Source organism: Sylvia atricapilla, chromosome 6 (assembly GCF_009819655.1).
Source record: "Sylvia atricapilla isolate bSylAtr1 chromosome 6, bSylAtr1.pri, whole genome shotgun sequence".
NCBI classification, from domain to species: Eukaryota; Metazoa; Chordata; class Aves; order Passeriformes; family Sylviidae; genus Sylvia; species Sylvia atricapilla.
The window spans coordinates 23,457,747-23,477,396 of record NC_089145.1 but is presented as its reverse complement, the minus strand read 5'-3'; the positions used below and the strand labels follow the sequence as shown (position 1 = coordinate 23,477,396).

Sequence of the window (19,650 nt, the reverse complement as noted above, 5' to 3'; positions counted from 1 at the left end):
AAAATAAATGCAACAATACAAAAAGAAAAACCACTGACAGAGTCAGAATACAACCTGATCAGGGTGATGGAAGCAGTCCAGATGAGGTGGTCTTCCTGAAGCAGTGATCTCATAGAAAGGTCTGGTAGCTCTGGTCCTCTGGGAATCCAGTGGATAAGGGCTGCCTGTACTGTCCCAAATCCCAGTTTATATCCAGGTGAGAATGCTTGGCTCCTCCCCATGGGCGGAGCATCTCACAATGGGATGATGAATCATGCAGGAGGTCCTTGGTGGCCCATTAAAGAGAGATAACTCCCTCTGGGAGTTATCTATGAGTCATGCACAAGGCATTGATGGGCCATTAACTGAAGATGGTGATAGAATACATCCTAAACTACAACCCAGGACATTTGGTTTATTGCATACTTTCCATAGCTGTAAATGAAAATGTCAGTAGTAACTGAAGTTTCCATTACTAGTTTTTAAATAATTGTTTAATTCGGTCAGATCACTTTATTTTAGTTGAGTTTTTTAAACAGAAAAGATTGTGCCACATACATCATCAACATCATGTCCTTTTTGGACCTGCTGTCCTGTTTAGGTCAGGGTCATGTAACAAAGCCAGAAGTGTAGTATTTTATGCCCTGTGAGTTTGTTTGAATTCTTGTTTTTCGTCTTTGACTAAGTTGTTGGAAGTAAAATCTAATGTGGTAGGGTATACTCTGCATTAAATTAACAGACAAGTCATCTGAAAGTAAGTCAGTGGCAGGTGTTGTAGCTTTCAGATGGGTGATTTTTAAAGTAAAGCCATAAAGACTGAACACAGAAGAGGCCAGATGTTTTCAAAGCCTTTTAACAAACAAATTCAGTCCATCTTAGAGGTTGTTATCTGTGTTGGTGTATGCTCATCTTGATAAGCCTGTAGGATGCTGTTTGGATCCCTCAGCAATTTTATCTTATCCATCTGTCTATTTATGAAAGTTGAAGGAACATCCATCAATCATGAAGCAGATCTAGAAATTGGTAGGATAGAAGCCATCTTTCTAGCTTTTTCTACCTTGTTGCATTTGTCTCACTCCTGATGTCTTTTTTCAAACTACTTTGGAGCCTTCTTCCACAGTTATAACCTATCCTTTTTAATTTTTTTTTTCAGTGGACATTTTGCTCAATAGAACTTACTTAGAGCCTGTCTTGACCTTATTTCTACTATTTGCAGGGTGGAATGGAGTTAGAAATGCAGTTTCTAACACACTTAAGTGACCTTTCAGTTGCTCAAAAAGTTTTCTTAAAGAGCAATAAAAGAACATTTTTTCTTCTTTTTCTGTCCCTTTGCCACTTTTCTAGAGGGTCTTCCTCTGTAGTGTCCCCAATTTTAATGGTGCTAGTGAGAGAGGACAGTGCCTAACAGAGTCAGCTCAGCATGTCAGCTTGTGATGTTTCCTTTGGCCAACAGGCCAGCACCTGGAATGATCTGAAAGGTGACTGCATTTCAGAGAGTTGAACAATGTGATAGAAAAGTGCTAGTGCTTCATCACTGGTTTGTCCCAGGCCTAAGTTTCAAATTCAGTTTTAAGAAAACTTCAGACTGTTTTGCTGGTCTGTGCATTGTATGTTCTCTTATGGGATTCGACTTGAGCTGTGACTTTGAGTTTTGGAAGTGGGAGTTAAGCATGTCTGATATCTTACTCATTTTAGTTCCTCACCATTTTAGTTCTTCACCATTTCTATTCCCTGCTAGAAGCAAGTGGATGCAGAGAAGCTCAGCTCTTTGCAAATAGCACAGGTTCATAGGCAGAGCCAGGCATTTATTGACAATGTTGTCAGGTCAAAAATAACTCATAAACTTTGTGACAATATGTAAGATATAATATTGGTTAAATGTTGTGTTAACCTTTAATATTTTTGGAATTGCTGCTGCTCTTTTTGTGTCTTTCTCCTTTCAGTGATATAAACTAGAGACATTAAAATGTTTCTGTTAATTAGAGCTTCTGTGATGCCTATGTTGTAGAGGAATAAATATCTGACACTCCTAAATCCCTTTCTTAGAAAAGGTGATTAATTATTCGTTCATAAGAGCTGTTTTTCCTTAGTTAATTCACTGCTGTCAAAATGTGGCCCAAGGAGGGGAGGAGGGATGCACCACCACAACTGTATGAAGTCATCTCTAATGTTTGAATACTGTTACTAAGAGATGATGCAGTGATGCAGTGCTCAATAGCTGACATTGATTTCTGTTAAAATGGTGTTAATTTAATTAACCCTTCACTCAGTAGTTGTCATAAAATTCTGCCTTTTTTTTTTCTTTTTCTTTTTCTTTTTTTTTTTGGAGGTGAAGGGGTGGGGTTTTTGTTTGAAACTTTTTTCCCCATTTTCACCTGTCTCACCAGCCGCTGACTCTTTCTCTTTCTCTCCTGCTTTCAATGCATCTTGGGTAGAATTGTGGAACAAGCACCAGGAAGTGAAAAAGCAAAAATCTTTGGAAAAAACGAGTAAGGAAATTAAAAAAAATGTAGAAACTGACTCCTCCAGCCTCCCCATAACTGCCAACTCCCCAGGTGCAGGGTGAGCTTGCATCTATGGCACACAGGTTTTATACCCACAAGAACAAAATCTATCAAGAAAGTCTCCATTAAAAAGACCAAACAGATCTGTTTGTGCTGAGGAAATTGTGTTCAAATGTCTCTTTTTTTTTCTTTTTTTTTTTTTTTTTCTTTCTTTTTTCCTCCCCTAAATGTTGCCTTCAAAGAAGAGGAAGCAGGTGTTCTGCATCCTTGCCAGTCAGATAAATGTGGAAGAATTTTAAGATACTCCATCTCCTTCCTTAAAAGTTAAAACTTGTTTAAAACGTTGTTGGCGTGGATATTTTTGATTGATTTAACATTACTGGAATGAAGAATTCCTGTTTGTTCAAGCCGTGGGATGGCAAATTTTGTTAACTGGCATCAACCATGAGCAGTCAGTCTGCAACAAGAAATATTTCTGAGGGGGAGAGAGAAGGTGTATGTGAAGAATTGCATTTAGTGATGGCTTCTAGAAAAATAACCTCATAATAAAGAATCAATTTGATTTTGTTTTTCATATCCCTTGGTAAAGAAGGAGTGAAATAGTTTGAGGCTGTTGCAGAGTCTAAATACTAGTCTAAATCTACACAAATCAGAACATTTGTTGAGATATGATAATGAATTAAATATTGAATATGTATATTTTCTGCAGGTTTTGCTCTTTTGGTTGTCACTCTTATAAATAGGGACATAGGTCATAAGGACAACAGCCAATTTATAACAGTCGTGTTGTGGTAGGTGTTTCCTAACCGTAAGCTTAGTTTGTACTTTGCAGAGCTGATGCTGCCTATTTTACAGACTGAAGTTTGGGAAGGATTAATAGCTGCGATGAATGAGTGAAGATTCCTAACATTCTCACTAGGCCTGGGTTTGCTTACATTAGTTCTAGGCACCTCAGTTTAGTACTTCTGTTAAGTAGAGGTCAGCATCCAGAGTTAGTTCAGAGACAATGAATGAGGCACCTCTGCTGTACAGCTTAGTGTGCCTAACTTGTGAATTGCTGTCTGCTGAGGTGGGACTGTGTAGGACAGACACATAGCACATGCACACACTTGCTCCCCCAAACTGAGCCTTTCAGGTAGGTGCCTGCATTGGAAGGGATAAATTGAGGCTTTACTGTTCCATGTGTATTAGACATATGGCTCCATAAAGAAGGGAAAGAGAGGTTTTTAAGCGACTGTAAATTGACAGTGACAACAATGTAATTGTGGCTATTGTGCTCCCTAAACTCAGTTACAGCCCTCAAATATCTGAACTGCTTCGGTCAATTTCAATTCCTTTAAAAGTCAAACTGTCAGAAACATATCTGATTTATATGTTAGGACAGGAAACTCATAAATTGCTTAAAACACACAGCTGAAATTTCGTGTTGCTGCTATAGTAGTGAGATACAAAACTTTTTGCTGTATCAGAACTGGAAATGATGACCACTTGAATGAGTGGAAATAGACCTCTAGACGTCAACTATGTGTATTTTAGTGGAAAATAATATTCCAAATTATTAGGATATTTTTAGTTACTTTTCTTCATAAATTTTGTTTATGCTTTCTCTTTCTTTAGAGTCTTTGAGGAGGTGATTTACCGTAACTAAGGCATTTGGGTCTAGAGACAAAATACTATAACAAATGAAGAATACTTTCTGTAAACATTTCACAGGAAGAATTGGTGGTTGAGTAGTAAGTTAGTATGGTCTGCACAGCCCGCTTATGGCTTTGCTATTCATAAATTTACATATCATCTCAAACTCACTCCCACAGATCTTTGTATATTATCCTTCTCTCTCTCTCTCTCTCTCTCTCTCTCTCCCCCTTTTTCTTTCCTTTTCACTGTCTTATGCTCTCTAATATTACGTATAATACAAACATGTTCATAATGCCAAGGTTGTTGTGATCAGTGGTTACAGAGATAGTGGCATTGTTTGCTTAGAGATACTGGCTATAGACATGAGTATATAATACAAATAGTCCAGCAGCTGATCATGTCTTCCTGTTACTGAATAGTTGGCAGATATGGCTATGGCAGAAGTATTGCATTCAGTATCTTCCCCTTTCTGAGAGTATTAACATTCTGTGTACAGCCTATAACACACTCTTTTTTGCATTGTTATTTACTTCATTCAGTGCTTATCCCAATTTCTTTTCAGGCTCTACCTCTCCATCATTCTCTTTTCCTTCTGCCATTCCATCTGAGGACAATAGATGATACGATTCTAGAAGTGCATGGGAAATTGAACATAAAGTTCTTTATCCTTTCTTTCCCTTTTTTGTTTTTTGGATCTTTGGGTTAATGAATGCATGACTTAAAAGCTTGCTGCTTCCCTCTCTCTCTCCTACCTATGTGACTGCCAACTCTGGAGAGCCATTTGTTAATGTAATTGGGGAATGTTGTGAAGTACAGCATCATACAAACTTAGTCTTTGAAAATCTTACTGGGTAACACCAATTGTCACTGTTGATTTTCTTGTCATGTGTTGCCTGATTTTTGCCTAGATAGTTGCACTGGCCAACCAAAAAAACTCTGTCCAGGACTTTGAACAATTTAGCTGTTCCAAAAAGGATTCTGACTTTTAAGTAAATAAGTATTCTTTTTTATTACCAAGAATTAAAAGAAGTGGCTTCCTAGAGTTGAATGTCAACTGCTCTGCATGTGTTATTGTAACTGGAAGCTACTTGACTGTTGTCTGTCCTCTTATCTCTCTTGAATGGCTAAGAAAGGTACTGTTTAATTATAGTCACTCCTGGAGTTCAGAATATTTGAAATTCAACTAATGTTTGAAGACTAGCAGATGTGTTCTGCTGGCCTTGTTGTTTTCAGTACCAAGGAATAATAAAAAAAATATTTTAAAAATCAAAGAAAATGAGAAAGCAAATCTGTTTTCTTGGTACTGTTCCTGCTTCCAGTCTGTCATCTGCTTTCTTCTATGCTGTTTTTTCTTGGTGCAGTAATTACTTACTTTTTCCTTTGTTCAGGACCAGAAGGTGTGAAACAATTTGATTTGGGAGAAACAGATGAGAAGAAATCCCAAATCAGTGCAGACAGTGGCCTCAGTTTGGCCTCAGGTTCTCAGGTCAGTGGCTCCCATGCTTGCTTTATTTATGTGGTAAGAGTCAAGAGTTGTCTATTCACTACTTAATTATGGGAAGACTTCTAGGGTTTGAGTATTCTTGAGAGGTTCATTTGGTAAAATTTGTTCGCCCGTTTCTCTAGGGCACTGGTTTTTGTAAACTCAGTTACAGGACACCATGGCCTTTTTGATGCTCAGACAGTAGTTTCTATTTGATTGGCTAAATAAACTAAGAGAGCATAAGGCATGTGATTCAAGAGCCCAGATGAATGGGAAATTATGTTCTCTCCTTATGGTAAAAACTAATGTGACTCTTCTTGTCCTTTATGTGTTTTGATTGCAGAAGAGTGATTTTGATTCTCTTCCCAGTGGAGGACCAACAGTTATGGTCCGAAGTACAAGCCAGGATTCTGAAGTCAGCACTGTGGTAGGATATGCCCAGAGTGAAATCTGGATGTAATTGACTGCTTGTTAAAGTGGGGAAGGGCATTTTGTGCCTGCGTTTCGTGTGGTGTGGCAGCACAGTGTCACACATGGAAAATGTACTCTGTGAGTTCTCTCTCCAGAGCCTCTGAGTGGGTAGCAAGCATGTGTGTCTGACAGAACATATGTAGTGCTCGCTTTATGGGCAGATTGCAGCCTTCATATATGGTGCTTGTTGCTGTTACATATTCCTACATATTGGTGTATTTATGGAACTGATGGATTGCAACAGTCCTCTAAATATGTCTTAGTTGTGTATAACCATCCATGAAAAATAAAAGTTTAAAAAGGTAACCTGAGAGCAAAAAAGGCTGATTGTCTGATGCATTAAAAATAAGAACAGATTCTCTGATGACCTGTTGAAGGTAATTGTTTCCTTTTTCTCCACAGGTTAGTAACAGTTCTGGAGAGACATTGGGAGCAGACAGTGACTTGAGTAGCAATGCTGGTGATGGTCCAAGTGTGGAAAATGGTGGCAATTTAGCAGGATCCAGAGGCACTGTGTCAGACAGTGAAATTGAGACAAACTCTGCTACTAGCTCTATCTTTGTAAGGGCATTGCAGACTTTTTTTTTTTTTTTTTTTTAAATATATCTTGTAACACTTCAGTGTATGTGCCTGTGTGGAAGAGGATCTCTGATTCAGTTCTGAGGGTTAACCAGCAATAACCTACAATATTACAGTGTCAAAGATGTGGTTTTGTCTGGATCCACATATCTTTCTTCATTTCCTGTGCCATAAATAGTTTTTTGAAAGTAGTAGATTCACATCTTGCACAACCTTAGAGACTCTAGTAATGTTTAGTATTAATTCAATATTTCTCTCAGCCAAATCAAAATTTAATTACCTTTCAAGGGCATTGTTTATCCTTAACTAAAAGGAAAATTCCCTGTTTCTTAGGAGCAGCTGTTTGATAAGAGTAAAGGAGTGATCCATTCTAGTTTTAGCAGTTGTTCTTTTTCTTTAAAATATTACTTTAGTTCTATTTGAAGTGTAATCATAACATAATATATTTGCCTAGTTGGAAGATCTGTATGTGGTAAAATCCAAATTATTTGTGAGCAGTTCATTTTGTGAAATTCTTGATTATTTTGTATAACCTCTAATATACATCTTACTGAGAAAATAATGATACACTTGATTTGGCTAAATCGAGCTCTCAGTGAAATAAGAAAACAACTTGCAGTGCCTTAAGATCAGTCTGTGTTCATTATTTTATAGTCCTGATAAGACTGTAAAAGCCTTTACAGGACTTCTACTTCTAACGTTAAGAAACAAATTAAACCATTGTGTTTCATGGCATGCAAATGATTTAACCATATCTGCTTCCTTTATTGCAAGAGGGTGTCTTCTCAGTTCCTGAAGAGTCAGACTTTTTTTAAACATTTACTTTTCTGCATTTTTCTACTAAACTAAATAGAATAAAACTAAATAGAAACTAAATAGAAATCTAAGAACCCTAGCAAGAGATTTAGAACAAAGATGGTGAGTGTATCAGACATGCGATGGATTCAAATATCGCACTGTAGTTTACCAGGTGGTAGAGAAATAAATGGGTGGTAGAGAAATAAATAACAACAAATAAGCTTTGTTGTCACAGTCCCTGCTGGCTGATAGTCCCAGCTCTCAATCTTCTAGCCAGATATAATTATTTGCTTATTGTCATACCTTTATGAATGCCTAAGTGTGAAATATAGGGGTTGAGGTTCTTTCCTTTAGTCTGAGGCTTGCATTTTTGTTTTGCCTCAGTTTTCCTTCAGGGAAGCACTGTGCTTCCTTTGTGTTTTGATTTCTCTGTCTCTCTTTGATTTTTCTTTGTCTGACTCTGAATGTTTCAGTGTATTACACTGCTCTTTGAACAAAACAATTGTTTTGTGAATGTTTGCAGGAGAAGTTTTTTTGAAGTATAGCTTGCAAACTGCATCTGTTAAACCCAACAGCCCAAGAGAGAGCCCTGCAGGGTGCAAAGTTAAATTGCCAATACCTCTTGTATTATTTCCAGGCCAAGTCTCATAACCTGAAGCAGAGTGTGAAGGATAGCAAAGGGAGTACTCCAGGGAGAGGTCCAGAGGATGGGAACCAGCGTGTCTATCTATATGAAGGACTTCTGGGTAAGCTACTTTTTTATTGTGGGGAGGGAATCTTTCAGGTTGAAGTTCAGATGAAATCATGTCTAGGACAAACTGGAATTTTTACTTTCCCTGACACTGTTTTTAACCTCTAACGGTTGTCCATGCCGATAGAATAGGAAGGCACATCAGACCATTCAGAGTAAAGCCAAAGTTTTGCTGGGGAAATTGAAGAAGTATAAGAGGAGACTGGTGTGAGTGGTGTAGTTTGCATGAAATTTAGTCTGTCCAAGTCTCTTGCTCTTCTTGAGTATGAATTCTTTAAACAGTGTGAAGAAAGTTAGCTATGTATGGAAAGCTAAAATACATCACTGATCTTGAAAAATGATCATTCAGCTTAAGTCACTGAGAGTTAAACAGAGGGCTAAACTCAGAATAATAAAGGGCTTCAAGTGTATCCTTGAATTAGGAGTACATTGGCTTTTTTTGTATTTTATCTGGACTTGCTGTTAATCAAAAGCTTTCTCTTCCTGTGTTTTTCATCCTTCCCATTTATCGTTCCTACCTGCTTGGAATGGTGCAGGTAGGGATAAAGGATCTGTCTGGGACCAGTTAGAGGATGCTGCAATGGAAACCTTCTCTCTGAGTAATAATCTTACCTTTCCACTTCTCTGTGTGTTTGCTGTGATCTGTGTCTGTGTGAGATATCCCTGTCTCTTTCGGGCAGCGTTAACAGTTTATGGAAGAAGTTGTACTCCTCAAAGAATAGAGATGAGAGGTACTTTACTGTAAGGGATTAAGAATATTGGGCCATTAATTAGAATGAGTGATTTGTCTTGTCCTTTCTTTTGCACTTTTCTTCAGTTGTGATATTGCTTGTGGTTTACAAGTAACCTTTTTAACAATTTTTAATATAGTTTCATTGTGTGTTGGCTTATGGTATTTTCAAGGCGTGTGAATGAACAGTAATTAATCCTAAAGCATCTGATTGGAGTAGATGGATAAGTGGTCAATGCTCAGTTTTTTTATACATTGCATAGGCAAAGAGCGTTCAACTTTGTGGGACCAGATGCAGTTCTGGGAAGATGCTTTTTTGGATGCTGTGATGTTAGAGAGAGAAGGAATGGGGATGGACCAGGGACCTCAGGAGATGATTGACAGGTAAATTCTTTAGCAGACCGTTTTTCCTCCTCATTGTTTCACCTGGGACCGAAACAGTAAAAATAGAAGGGGAAAAAAATATATTAATTCTGCTTAACATATTGTCACTTTGTAAACCTTGTTACTATACCTGACTGTTCCAAAAGGAGCCTTTTCTCCCTCTGCTGGTCAGTAGCTCCTGATACTGAAATACTTGTCTTCAGTTATGACATATATATATTTTTAACTTCTGTGGTGAGATGTTTCCAGAGAAATGGGTAATGTAAGCATAATAATAATATGAACGGATGGAATAGACTGGATCATTAGTAAAGCAAGAGATTTCTGTGGCAGAATGACTATATTCTGGAATAATAGTGTGTTGTGAAAGAATTAAATATTTCCAGAAATGGTATATTGAGCCTTCTCAAAATGCAAAGTAACTTAAAGGTGTTTTCACAGCTTGTAGCTGAAACAAAGAAAAAACCCATGAGGAAACCACTCCCCAGAAATATCTGTGTGGTTGCCTAAGGCTTGACTGCTGCTAAGATTTTAATCTTGACAAACCTCCTCTCCCTCCCCCCAGCTCTGTTAACAGCTGATCATTCTGTGCTATCTACCACCTGCAGCTCTACTGCCTCCATCCATGCTATCATGGAACAGGAAATCTGCTAGCCAAAATAAGAACTCGTTTGGGATACTAGTTTCAAAACTATTATTCCAGAAACTGCCTACCTTACTGGAAAAGGAGAGTGCCTGGTGCACTTCCTTCATCAGCTTGCTTCTGTCTTGCAGCTGTATTTAAGCTCTGATGCTGGATAGCTCTTGTGCTGAGTTATGTGTTCCTCTTCTGAGAGCTGCAATTGTCACGGAGCTGTGACTGCAGAGAACAGGAAATGGATAAGCCCAGCGGACCACTAACAAATTTCCCACTGAGCAGATGTTATTTGCTTCAACTAGTTAATAATTAAGGGAAATGTTTAATTACGGATCACAGTGTTTTACTGGAAAATGCCCGTTTCACTTAGTGTTTTAGAGGTTTTATTTACCCTACACTTCAAAACAGTGCTGTGTCCTCTGCCAGTGCTTTAGTGAAGTGGCTGAAGAATGTCTGTGAATCTGCTTCAGATGTAGCTCTTCTTGCAGGTATCTGTCCCTGGGAGAACATGATCGAAAGCGTTTGGAGGATGATGAGGATCGCTTGTTGGCTACACTGCTGCATAATATGATTGCTTATATGCTTATGATAAAGGTGACTTCTTGTTCTTTTTAATAGATTGCTGCTCAGATTTAAGCAGTATATTTCATTGGTGTTGTCTTGAAACCATGCAGCTCTGTTTACGAAACTCAGAACAGTGGATAATGAGGGCAGTTTCTAGTAGAAACTGTGAAGTTGGAAGGCTTTTTGTTACTAGAGAGATGAATTTATTCAAGCTATCAAGGGAAGCATAATCCTGCAAACTCAGCACTTTGGTATTTTTATTTATTTTCTTGTTTTGCATAGTGGAGCCTAGTAGGTTTTAATTTTAAAATATATTAAAAATACAATGCTTTCTTTCAAGCACAAAGAATTCTTGCCAGGGGAAGGAAGCAGATTGAGTTTGGTTTATATACTCCACAACATGAAGGTCATAATGCATATGTGTTGAAAAAAAATGTTTGATCCAGCTTGAAAGCAGCTCTCAAGCATTAGTGTATTGTCTTTGAAGCCTTTAGTATAAATGGCTGGCATTCATAGTAACCTTTTGAAATGGCAATTGAGGTTGAAATATTTTGCTTCTGAGCTTGCCTGCAGCTCATCCTCAGGAAGAGCCTTCTGCTATTTGAAGATTCTCTGGGAGTGTTATAGCCACAACCTAGTAACCAGTAAACACATCGTGAAAGAATGAGATTTCTGAAAGATACCATATTGTGCTGAGGGCTCCACAGCTGCATAACTTGAGTCTGTGCAGAGGAAGAGGTGGAGAAGCTGGTCTGGCCAATGAGACTCAGAAGTGATAACATGGAGAACTGAGGCTTTTGATGTCAGTAGTTGGAAGTGGTGGGTAGTGGAACTGCAGCTTGTGCACATGGGCAGGCAGGAAATCTGTTGAGCTCAGCATCACTTGCACAGTAGTTGGAAAAAGTGGGATGTGTGCAACGTGGTCCTGTGCTGCTGAGTTGAAGAGGCCTTAGCATGAGTGAACTGAATATCAGTTATTTTGCTTCTTAGCAATGGAAACCAAGATATGTTTGGGAGATGGCAGTTGCCTCCTATGAGTATAGAAGAATATGCAACTGTCTGTATATCTGCTTTCTAGGTGAACAAGAATGATATTAGGAAAAAGGTGCGTCGTCTAATGGGAAAATCACATATTGGATTGGTGCACAGCCAGCAAATCAATGATATTCTAGACAAACTTGCCAATCTGGTAAGTAAAACAGTGATGAGTGATATACCTCTGGGATCTATAGTGCAGGAAGTAAATCCTGAAGAATCTTATTTGTATTCTCTGCCACACTAATTTCAAAACATTAAAAATAATTGAATCTTTAAATGATACTCTTCACAAGTATAGAATAAACACTGTGACTATATCACCCTATAGTATAAACTATATCAATGTTTTAATGTTACACAGTTATCAGTTAGAGCTGCAATACAAATATGTATAAATATGACACTTATGTACTACAGTTCTGTGCAACATTAATGTTTTCTTAATAACTTTTCCTGGCAGGAACCTTTATGATTACTATGACTGTAAGAAGCATTTAACTTTCTATCAGTTTCCAGGGCACTATAAGACTTGCAGCAATCAGTTTTTGTGCAAAACTGTTTCCAAATAAATCTGATGTCCTGTAATGATCAATAAGAATATAGGCTAAAGTCTCAGTGAGCAAATCTAGCCAAGACAACCATTGCCAGGGTGGACACAAGTTAGGCTCTTTTAAAGGTAATTTCTACATTTGGAACTGACTTTTCTGCACAGAAAAGACACAAAATTATCTTTTAATTAATTGGGAAAAATCAGACTAGTTTACTGCAATGATACCAGAACGCAGACACCTCACTTTCCCACACTGTGCATGGTACCACATGAATGTTGTATGCTGTGATAACTCTCACAGTCACGCTTGTCGAAACTAAACTTACTAGAGTTTCTTGCTTATGGCTTTGTCCAAAATTGTCTCAAATAAGCTCATTAAATACTGTTAAAAATTCTTTCTTTCATTCATTTAATTAATTTTCATTTAATTCTTTCTTTCATTTGTGAAAAAAAACCTAATGGATTTTTTTTTCAAAGTTCATTAATGATTGCATGAGGTTTTTTTTTCTCTAGAATGGACGGGAACTCCCTGTGAGACCCAGTGGCAGCCGCCACATCAAGAAGCAGACTTTTGTAGTACATGCTGGGACAGACACAACAGGAGACATATTTTTCATGGAGGTAGAGAGAAGAATAATATATACTAATGCAACTAGTAGCAGAAGAAATAAGAGGAATAGATTTAAAAATCTTACGTAATATTTTGTGCTCCCAGGTATGTGATGATTGTATTGTGCTGAGAAGCAACATTGGAACTGTGTATGAACGTTGGTGGTATGAGAAACTCATCAACATGACTTACTGTCCCAAAACAAAAGTGCTTTGCCTCTGGCGCAGGAATGGTCAGGAGACACAACTGAACAAGTTCTACACAAAGAAGGTTTGTTTCTTGTTTAGTATACACAATACTGCAGGGATAATGACTCAGAAAAAACAAATCCTTTGCGCATCATATTCCACGTTTAATCAAAAAATAGCACTCTCTTTCCAGCACTGGTTACTGAAGTGCAATGGCTGTTTAGCAGCACTGACATCTGAAGCTGAGGTTGTGCCATGTCATTTACTTGAAGACAGTTGTCCACCAGAAAGTAATTTAAGAAATTACATGCTATTTTTTGTTAGAAGAAGAAAAGCATCAGTATTATTAAATATTGTGTGAACTTGCAGGGTTGTGAAGATAGTAAAAATATTACAGAGTGTTTCTGGGCAAAACCAGAATAAAACTATGCCCTAGGAGTTAATTGTATAATTTTTAATTTTAGAATTACAGAACAGCTTGGGTTGGAGGGGACCTTTAAGATCACCTACTTTCAATCCCCCACTGCAATGGGACACCTTCCATTAGTCCCACTGTCCATGTCACTGACAAAGGTGTTAAACAGCATCAGACCCAGTACTGACACCCAAGGAACACCACTTTTCACTGGTTTCTGCTTGGATGTTGAGCTACTGATCTCAACTCTTGTGTTTGTCCATCCATCAAATTTGTTCCTTTCTGGTATAGAGTAGTTCAGCCTTCTCTGTACATATATGTGTGTGTATATGTATATATAGTGCTATGGATAGAAAATTTTCTTAAATTTAGCGCTGAGATTATGGTTTAATTTCAGAGTTAAAGGAAGAAGAGAAGAGTATGCCATAAGGAAATTCATATGAAAAACAATAAGATAGGTATTATGTGAATGACAAGCAATATTGATTGCTGGAAGCTGAATGAGAAGGAGGGATTATTTTGGTGCTTTTTCTGCAGTAAGAAACTGCATAGGCTTGGTTAGAATGTGCCAAGACATGAACTCTTCACTAGCTTGTGTGGTTAAATGCTATGAAATAGTTTCTCTATCATCTTGTAAAACAAATATAAGTACTAACTAGTAATTAGGTGCATTTGAACTTGAATAGGGTTTTGGTCATTGAGCACCACATGGGGCTGCTTGGTTTTGTAGAATGTTAGAGTCCTGCTGTTCTTTTTCCTCCCTTAGTAATTTGGACAAATAACATTGTATTACTCTTCTTATATCTGTTAGTGTCGGGAGCTGTACTACTGTGTAAAAGACAGTATGGAGCGAGCAGCAGCAAGGCAACAAAGCATTAAACCAGGTACAAGATTTTACATATTGGGAACATTTGTTCCTTTATCTGCAATCAGCAATTTTTTAAAAATTAATAACTCCTTTGAACATAATCGCCTTTTACTTGAAAATCTTGGGGTAACTTTGTGCATCCATGTGCAAGTAGCAGGTTGTTGTCTTTAGCAAGAGTGTATTCGAAAGGTATTTTAAGATTTGGGCAATAATTTAGTGTTAAAAATGTGTTTGAAAAGTGTTTGAATTGTGTTTAAAATCATTTCGCAGGGCTCAGTGGTTCTGCAAAAAATGATAATTTTTCAAAAATCATTTTAAGAATGAACTTTTTAGCTGAACTGAATAATGCAAAAGAAACGAGGTGAAAATGTCTAGATTATTCACCTATAAGTATCCTCTATTAAATTACTATTTTAATAATATTTTGATGTTTTAATTGCTTAAAACAATACAATGTAATGCAGTTCACAAATACAAACCTCCTTTGTGCTGCTTATGTATCTGTTCTTAAGACTATACTCTCTGTGGTATTCTGTGGTTGCAGGGTCTTACTATGCGGAAATGAAATGTGGCATTTAAAGCAAAAAAATCAATACCCCAGTATGACAGTACAGTACAGTACAATAAATACAGCATGAAGTGACATTGATGTTACTTCATGTCACCAGAATAAAATTTATTACAATACTTAAAATTCTAGTGATTCTCAGGAAGCTGTCATTAGTGAGTGAACTCACTTAAATGGTTTCTACTATTTTAGTAGTGTCCTTTTGCTATGCACATCAATAGGAATTATGTTTTTACTATTTTATTTTCCCCTTCCATGACCATGACTTGGCTGACTACTTTTTGCCCTCTCTCTGTGGATTTTTGTTTTGGTTTGTTGTTGTTTTTGTTTTGTTTTTTTCTTTATTAACATCACAGGCCCTGAGTTGGGTGGTGAGTTCCCTGTGCAGGATATGAAAACCGGTGAAGGAGGTCTTCTTCAGGTCACACTGGAAGGGATTAACCTGAAATTTATGCACAGTCAGGTATGAGGGAAATCTATGAAAAGACTGAGCATGAAGCTTTTTGCAGCACGCCTGTATAGGTGTTTCCTCTTCCCAGAGTATCAATAAGGATAGGGGATAGCTTGATGTGGGTAAAAAAACTTAGATATATTTACATGCAAACCCACTAGTGTGTATCAATGTATATATGTAAAAACACACTGAAATTAAATATCCTCAGGCAAACTATAATCTGTTAAAGAAAGATGTTGATGCGTCTTTTAGCTTCTTGTTTCTTGTGATCTGAATTGCCTAAACACAAACCAAATGTTAGCCTGTATTAAGGGACAGAAGAAGTGATCAATAATAATCTAAGCTGCCATAATGCATCATACAGTGAACAAATCCTTGTTGCATAAGCAGTCAGCCTTAAAGATACAGTGCAGCTGTATCTTTAGATTGCAGCTACAGAAAGCAACATTCTGTGTTATATTTAATCTATCGTATTTTAAAATTTTAGAAATTATCTGTAGAAGTTTGTATGAAAATAAAATAGGAAACTGGCTCTTGATGTAATTAATGCACAAAAGTAAGAAAGAAGTACAGATTCCATTTTCCTTCCAAAGAGCAGATATTGTGGGCATAGAGGAAACACAAGTAGAATTGTCATTTCTTCCTTTCTCTGGATGTTGTTTCTGTTGCTTCCTTGATCCTTGTTTTTTATTTTGCTTTATGTTTTTTTGTTTTGCATATATTAAATGCATGCTATGCTAGACAGTAGAATCAATTTTTCGGGGAGAAGGGAGAGTGTGTGTATGCGTGTGTGAAAGAGAGAGAGAAAGAAAGAAAAGCTTCTGTCAGTTCTCTGTGGAGTGTTTTTTCTTTTCCTCCTGACTAGACTTTTCTCCCCACACAAGCTTTGTTTTTCTTTGAGGATCCATTAGTGTAGATCCCACTGGAAGTGCACATACATCTCAAACACACATGCTCAGAATCTTTAATACTTCTCCCAAGATCACAGCAGCACCATGTGCCACTTTGAGTTCATATGTGCCAGTATAAGAAGTGGAGAGTTGTGAGCCTCCCTCGGTTTCCTTGCTGCCTCTTACAAGGGTAGAATCTGGATTATATCCAACCTGCTGTAGAGTTTCAGACCTACTCTGTGATGGAACACTCTACTTGACTAAGTTACAGATTTTATCTTTTCATTGGGTGTGCTGAAATACAAAGAACTGTAAGAGGAAGTTACTGGTTGTACAGAATGAATTTTCATAGTTCTTGAAATGGCAGGTCTAAAGCCTTTGAAAATTGAACCCTGGTCTCAAAGCAACAGTTTGATATCCTTATAGATGGATATAATAGGAATTACTTTGTCCTAAGGTATGCACAGACAATAGGAATGTTCTGTTTGCTACTTCACGCAGAACTCAAAAAAGTTCCTCTCAAACTGCTCATCTCTATGGAGATGACTCCATTTTATAAACTAAAGGCAGGCATATTCACATTTGCAGTGAGAAAAGATGTATGAAAAGATAGCCACATCAGCAGCATGGTTTTTAAGTGTAACGGGCATCTTCACAAGACATAGATGCTCAGTGTTAAGCACGTAGCGAGCACACATATATCTGTGCAAAAGAAAAACTCCAGATTTAAGCCTTTTTATTTTTTTTCTTTCCCTGAAAGACTGGAATGACATTCAGACTGAAACCTTCGGGGAAAATTTGTATTGAGTTTTAGGATGGGACTGTCTGCAGCATTACTTTAATTTTGTACAACAGATACTAAGGCCTGTGCTACTACCAGAACTCATAGAATGCCAGCTTTACCATATCCTTCCTTAGACAGAATGGTGTTCTAATTTGCTGTCATGAAGATTCCTATATTTTTTTTCTGGAAAAGAGTCTGTGCAGGTCGAACCCAGGACATACGCCTGCAATCTCCCTCACCTCAAGGATTATTCCTTCTCTTCATCACCTCTCCAAGGGAGCTGTAGCCAGATGAGTTGCCATTACTTAAGACTGATACTGAAACAAGTACAATTCTGGAAAATACACTGCATTTATTCAACATGTTTAATTCTTGGTCTGTTAGATTATATTGCCGGCTGACCAGAGCATTCAGTACCATTTAGGGAATCTAAGAGATACATCCTTGTTTTCTTTCCCAGAGCAAAGTGTCTAGACAGATAACAAATGTGTGTCATTTGAGATTTTCTGTAGAATGGACAACTGTAGCAGTTACATAAAGGACTCCTACTAGTTACACCATGCAAAAAAAAAAAAAAAATCCCCTCCATGGAGCTAAAGGCATTCTTATTTTGACACTCATCAACCAGTCTGTTTTCTTAATAAAAGATCTGCTATTCTGGGTGATTTTTTCTTTTCAATTCTTGTATACATTGTGTGAATTGCTCCCTAAGGTGGTTGATTTCAGGAGATTTATATAAGCATCGTTAAAACCAGGATCCCACAGTAATTTTTTGGTGTTGAAAATGGCATTTTCTGTTTCTGTTGAGTTTGAATGAGGATACTGACCAACAAAAGCCTACAGATCTCTTCAGGCCCAGCTTTCTCTTCATCTTCCTCTCCTTACTTAATATGAAGGCACCCTGTTCCTGGCTGTCTTTCCAAGTATTCTTTTTAGTATTGTGGCTTACTAGTATAAGGGATTTCTATTGCTCTATTGATTGGACATCACAGAATTCACTTAGAACATAGGAAGAGGGGTTTCCACTTTTTAAAAGAGAAGTATAAATGAAGACTGCTTGAGAAGACTGAACATACTGCTTCAGTGTGACGCTTGCTGTAACAAAGCCGTTTGTGAAGGCTCTTGATTTGTGGTGTGCATACTTTCTTACTCTCTTGTGAATTCTTCAGGAAATGTCTCAGATGCATGGTGGGACAACCTGTTACTGACATGTGGGAGTGGTCTTTAGTGTTCACAGATTGTCTCACCATGCTGCAGCACATAAAGTTTAAGAATAAAAGATGTTGTAATCTGTCTGTACCTAGCAGGTCAAGGACGTTCTTTAGAATAGGGAGGAATCAAGTGTACCTGTGGCACTGGCAGATAATTCTGAGTTCACATCTACAAACTATTGTAATATTGGGACTCAGTAGCCTGTGCCTGTTACGAATTCATCTGTGTCAAAAATAGATGGAAGCTTAATAAGATGCATAAGGCACATACCTGTCTGCAGTAGGATCCACACAATGCTCTGTCTTTAGGAACAAATTTCTCTAGGGTAAGTAACTGCTATTTCCTTTATATGTGTTTTCTGATGGAGTGAGAGGAGAACATCTCTATCCCTTAAACAATATAGCAAGAAATTGCCCTTTAACTAATTTCTTCTGAAAACGGATTGTAATTGTGACAAACTTGATAAATTTTCATCTTGCTCATAGGTCTTGTGGAAATGCAGCACTCCGTAACATTAATTCAGATTGTGAGCACCTGGGGCAGTCAAGTCTGACAGTTTTACTCTTCCCAAATAAAATGGCCAGTGTTTTGCCTGAGCCTTTCTGTTGAATTTCTGAATTTTTGTACTTCACACTATTAGCAAAAACTTTTCACTGAAAAGATTACAGAAAACCAGAATTAAGTGTAGTAGAGAAAGTATTCTGTTATTGATTTGTTTATTCTGTAACTATACCTCAAAAACGAAAATGTTTTTGACTGAATAAACTAATATAGAACATGAATGAAAACAGGCAAACAAAAAATAGATGAGATTAAGTCTCCTTTCCCTTGGGTGCATGAACATAAGCAGAAAGCAAGACTGTTGGTTAAGTAAGTGGAAGTTTTGGGGTTTTACGTTGAACAAAAAATATCTCAGGTCTGTTGGTTAGTTTTCTGACACTAAAAACTACAGTAAAATTCCTTTGACTTGAAAATCAGCATGTCTTATCTTAGATGTATGGTGCATTTACTAATCTCTCTTGATAAAGATAAGTCTCTTCAAAAATCCCCACAACAATTTCTAGTGTTGACATCCTTTGTCTTTCATGCATAGCATATAATACATGACTGCCTTGGTGCTGCAAATACGGGATTCTAGAGGTTTGTGGTGTTTTCCTTTCCCTTCTTTCCAAGACAGTGAAATTTCTCCAGTACCGTTTTAAAACAAGCTACTGAGATCATCGTGTCTTAAAGGTGTAGGCACTCAGAGTATCAAAACACACTATTGTAATACAGTTTTGCAAGGACCTCTCTAAGGTGTTTGACATAGACACTCCAAATATTGGGGCAATGTTTAGTGTTTCTCTTGCCTTGAAAAGAAAGTCTACTAGAAACTGGGGTACGGATTAGAGTCCTTTTAGCACTTGCTGCAGCTTGTTATGTCTGTGTACTGACTTTGACCCTTCTGGAGATATGCACATAAGAAGGGGCTATTTCGTAGCTTTAAATAGATTGGACGTTAAACAAACTCATTATGCAAAGAGAACTTGTTTATTCATGGAGTCATGGCATCTAC

The 19,650-nt window shown here is 37.5% G+C and overlaps 1 protein-coding gene across 17 annotated transcripts in view; it reads left to right on the top strand.

The window, feature by feature from the left end:
* The window catches only part of MADD (MAP kinase activating death domain), a 55,830-nt gene that overhangs the window by 27,272 nt on the left and 8,908 nt on the right, over window positions 1–19,650 (top strand). For 8 of the 17 annotated variants that reach the window (XM_066321114.1, XM_066321106.1, XM_066321103.1 and 5 more), the window contains 13 exons: window positions 2,415–2,468; window positions 5,510–5,607; window positions 5,948–6,031; window positions 6,478–6,636; window positions 8,090–8,198; window positions 8,740–8,802; window positions 9,197–9,317; window positions 10,443–10,548; window positions 11,597–11,707; window positions 12,620–12,727; window positions 12,822–12,986; window positions 14,131–14,203; window positions 15,112–15,218. In XM_066321114.1, the coding sequence (XP_066177211.1) occupies window positions 2,415–2,468; window positions 5,510–5,607; window positions 5,948–6,031; window positions 6,478–6,636; window positions 8,090–8,198; window positions 8,740–8,802; window positions 9,197–9,317; window positions 10,443–10,548; window positions 11,597–11,707; window positions 12,620–12,727; window positions 12,822–12,986; window positions 14,131–14,203; window positions 15,112–15,218 (1,358 nt within the window). The remainder of the gene's footprint in view (window positions 1–2,414; window positions 2,469–5,509; window positions 5,608–5,947; window positions 6,032–6,477; window positions 6,637–8,089; window positions 8,199–8,739; window positions 8,803–9,196; window positions 9,318–10,442; window positions 10,549–11,596; window positions 11,708–12,619; window positions 12,728–12,821; window positions 12,987–14,130; window positions 14,204–15,111; window positions 15,219–19,650) is intronic. The other 9 variants (XM_066321115.1, XM_066321110.1, XM_066321108.1 and 6 more) reach the window with 3 other exon arrangements.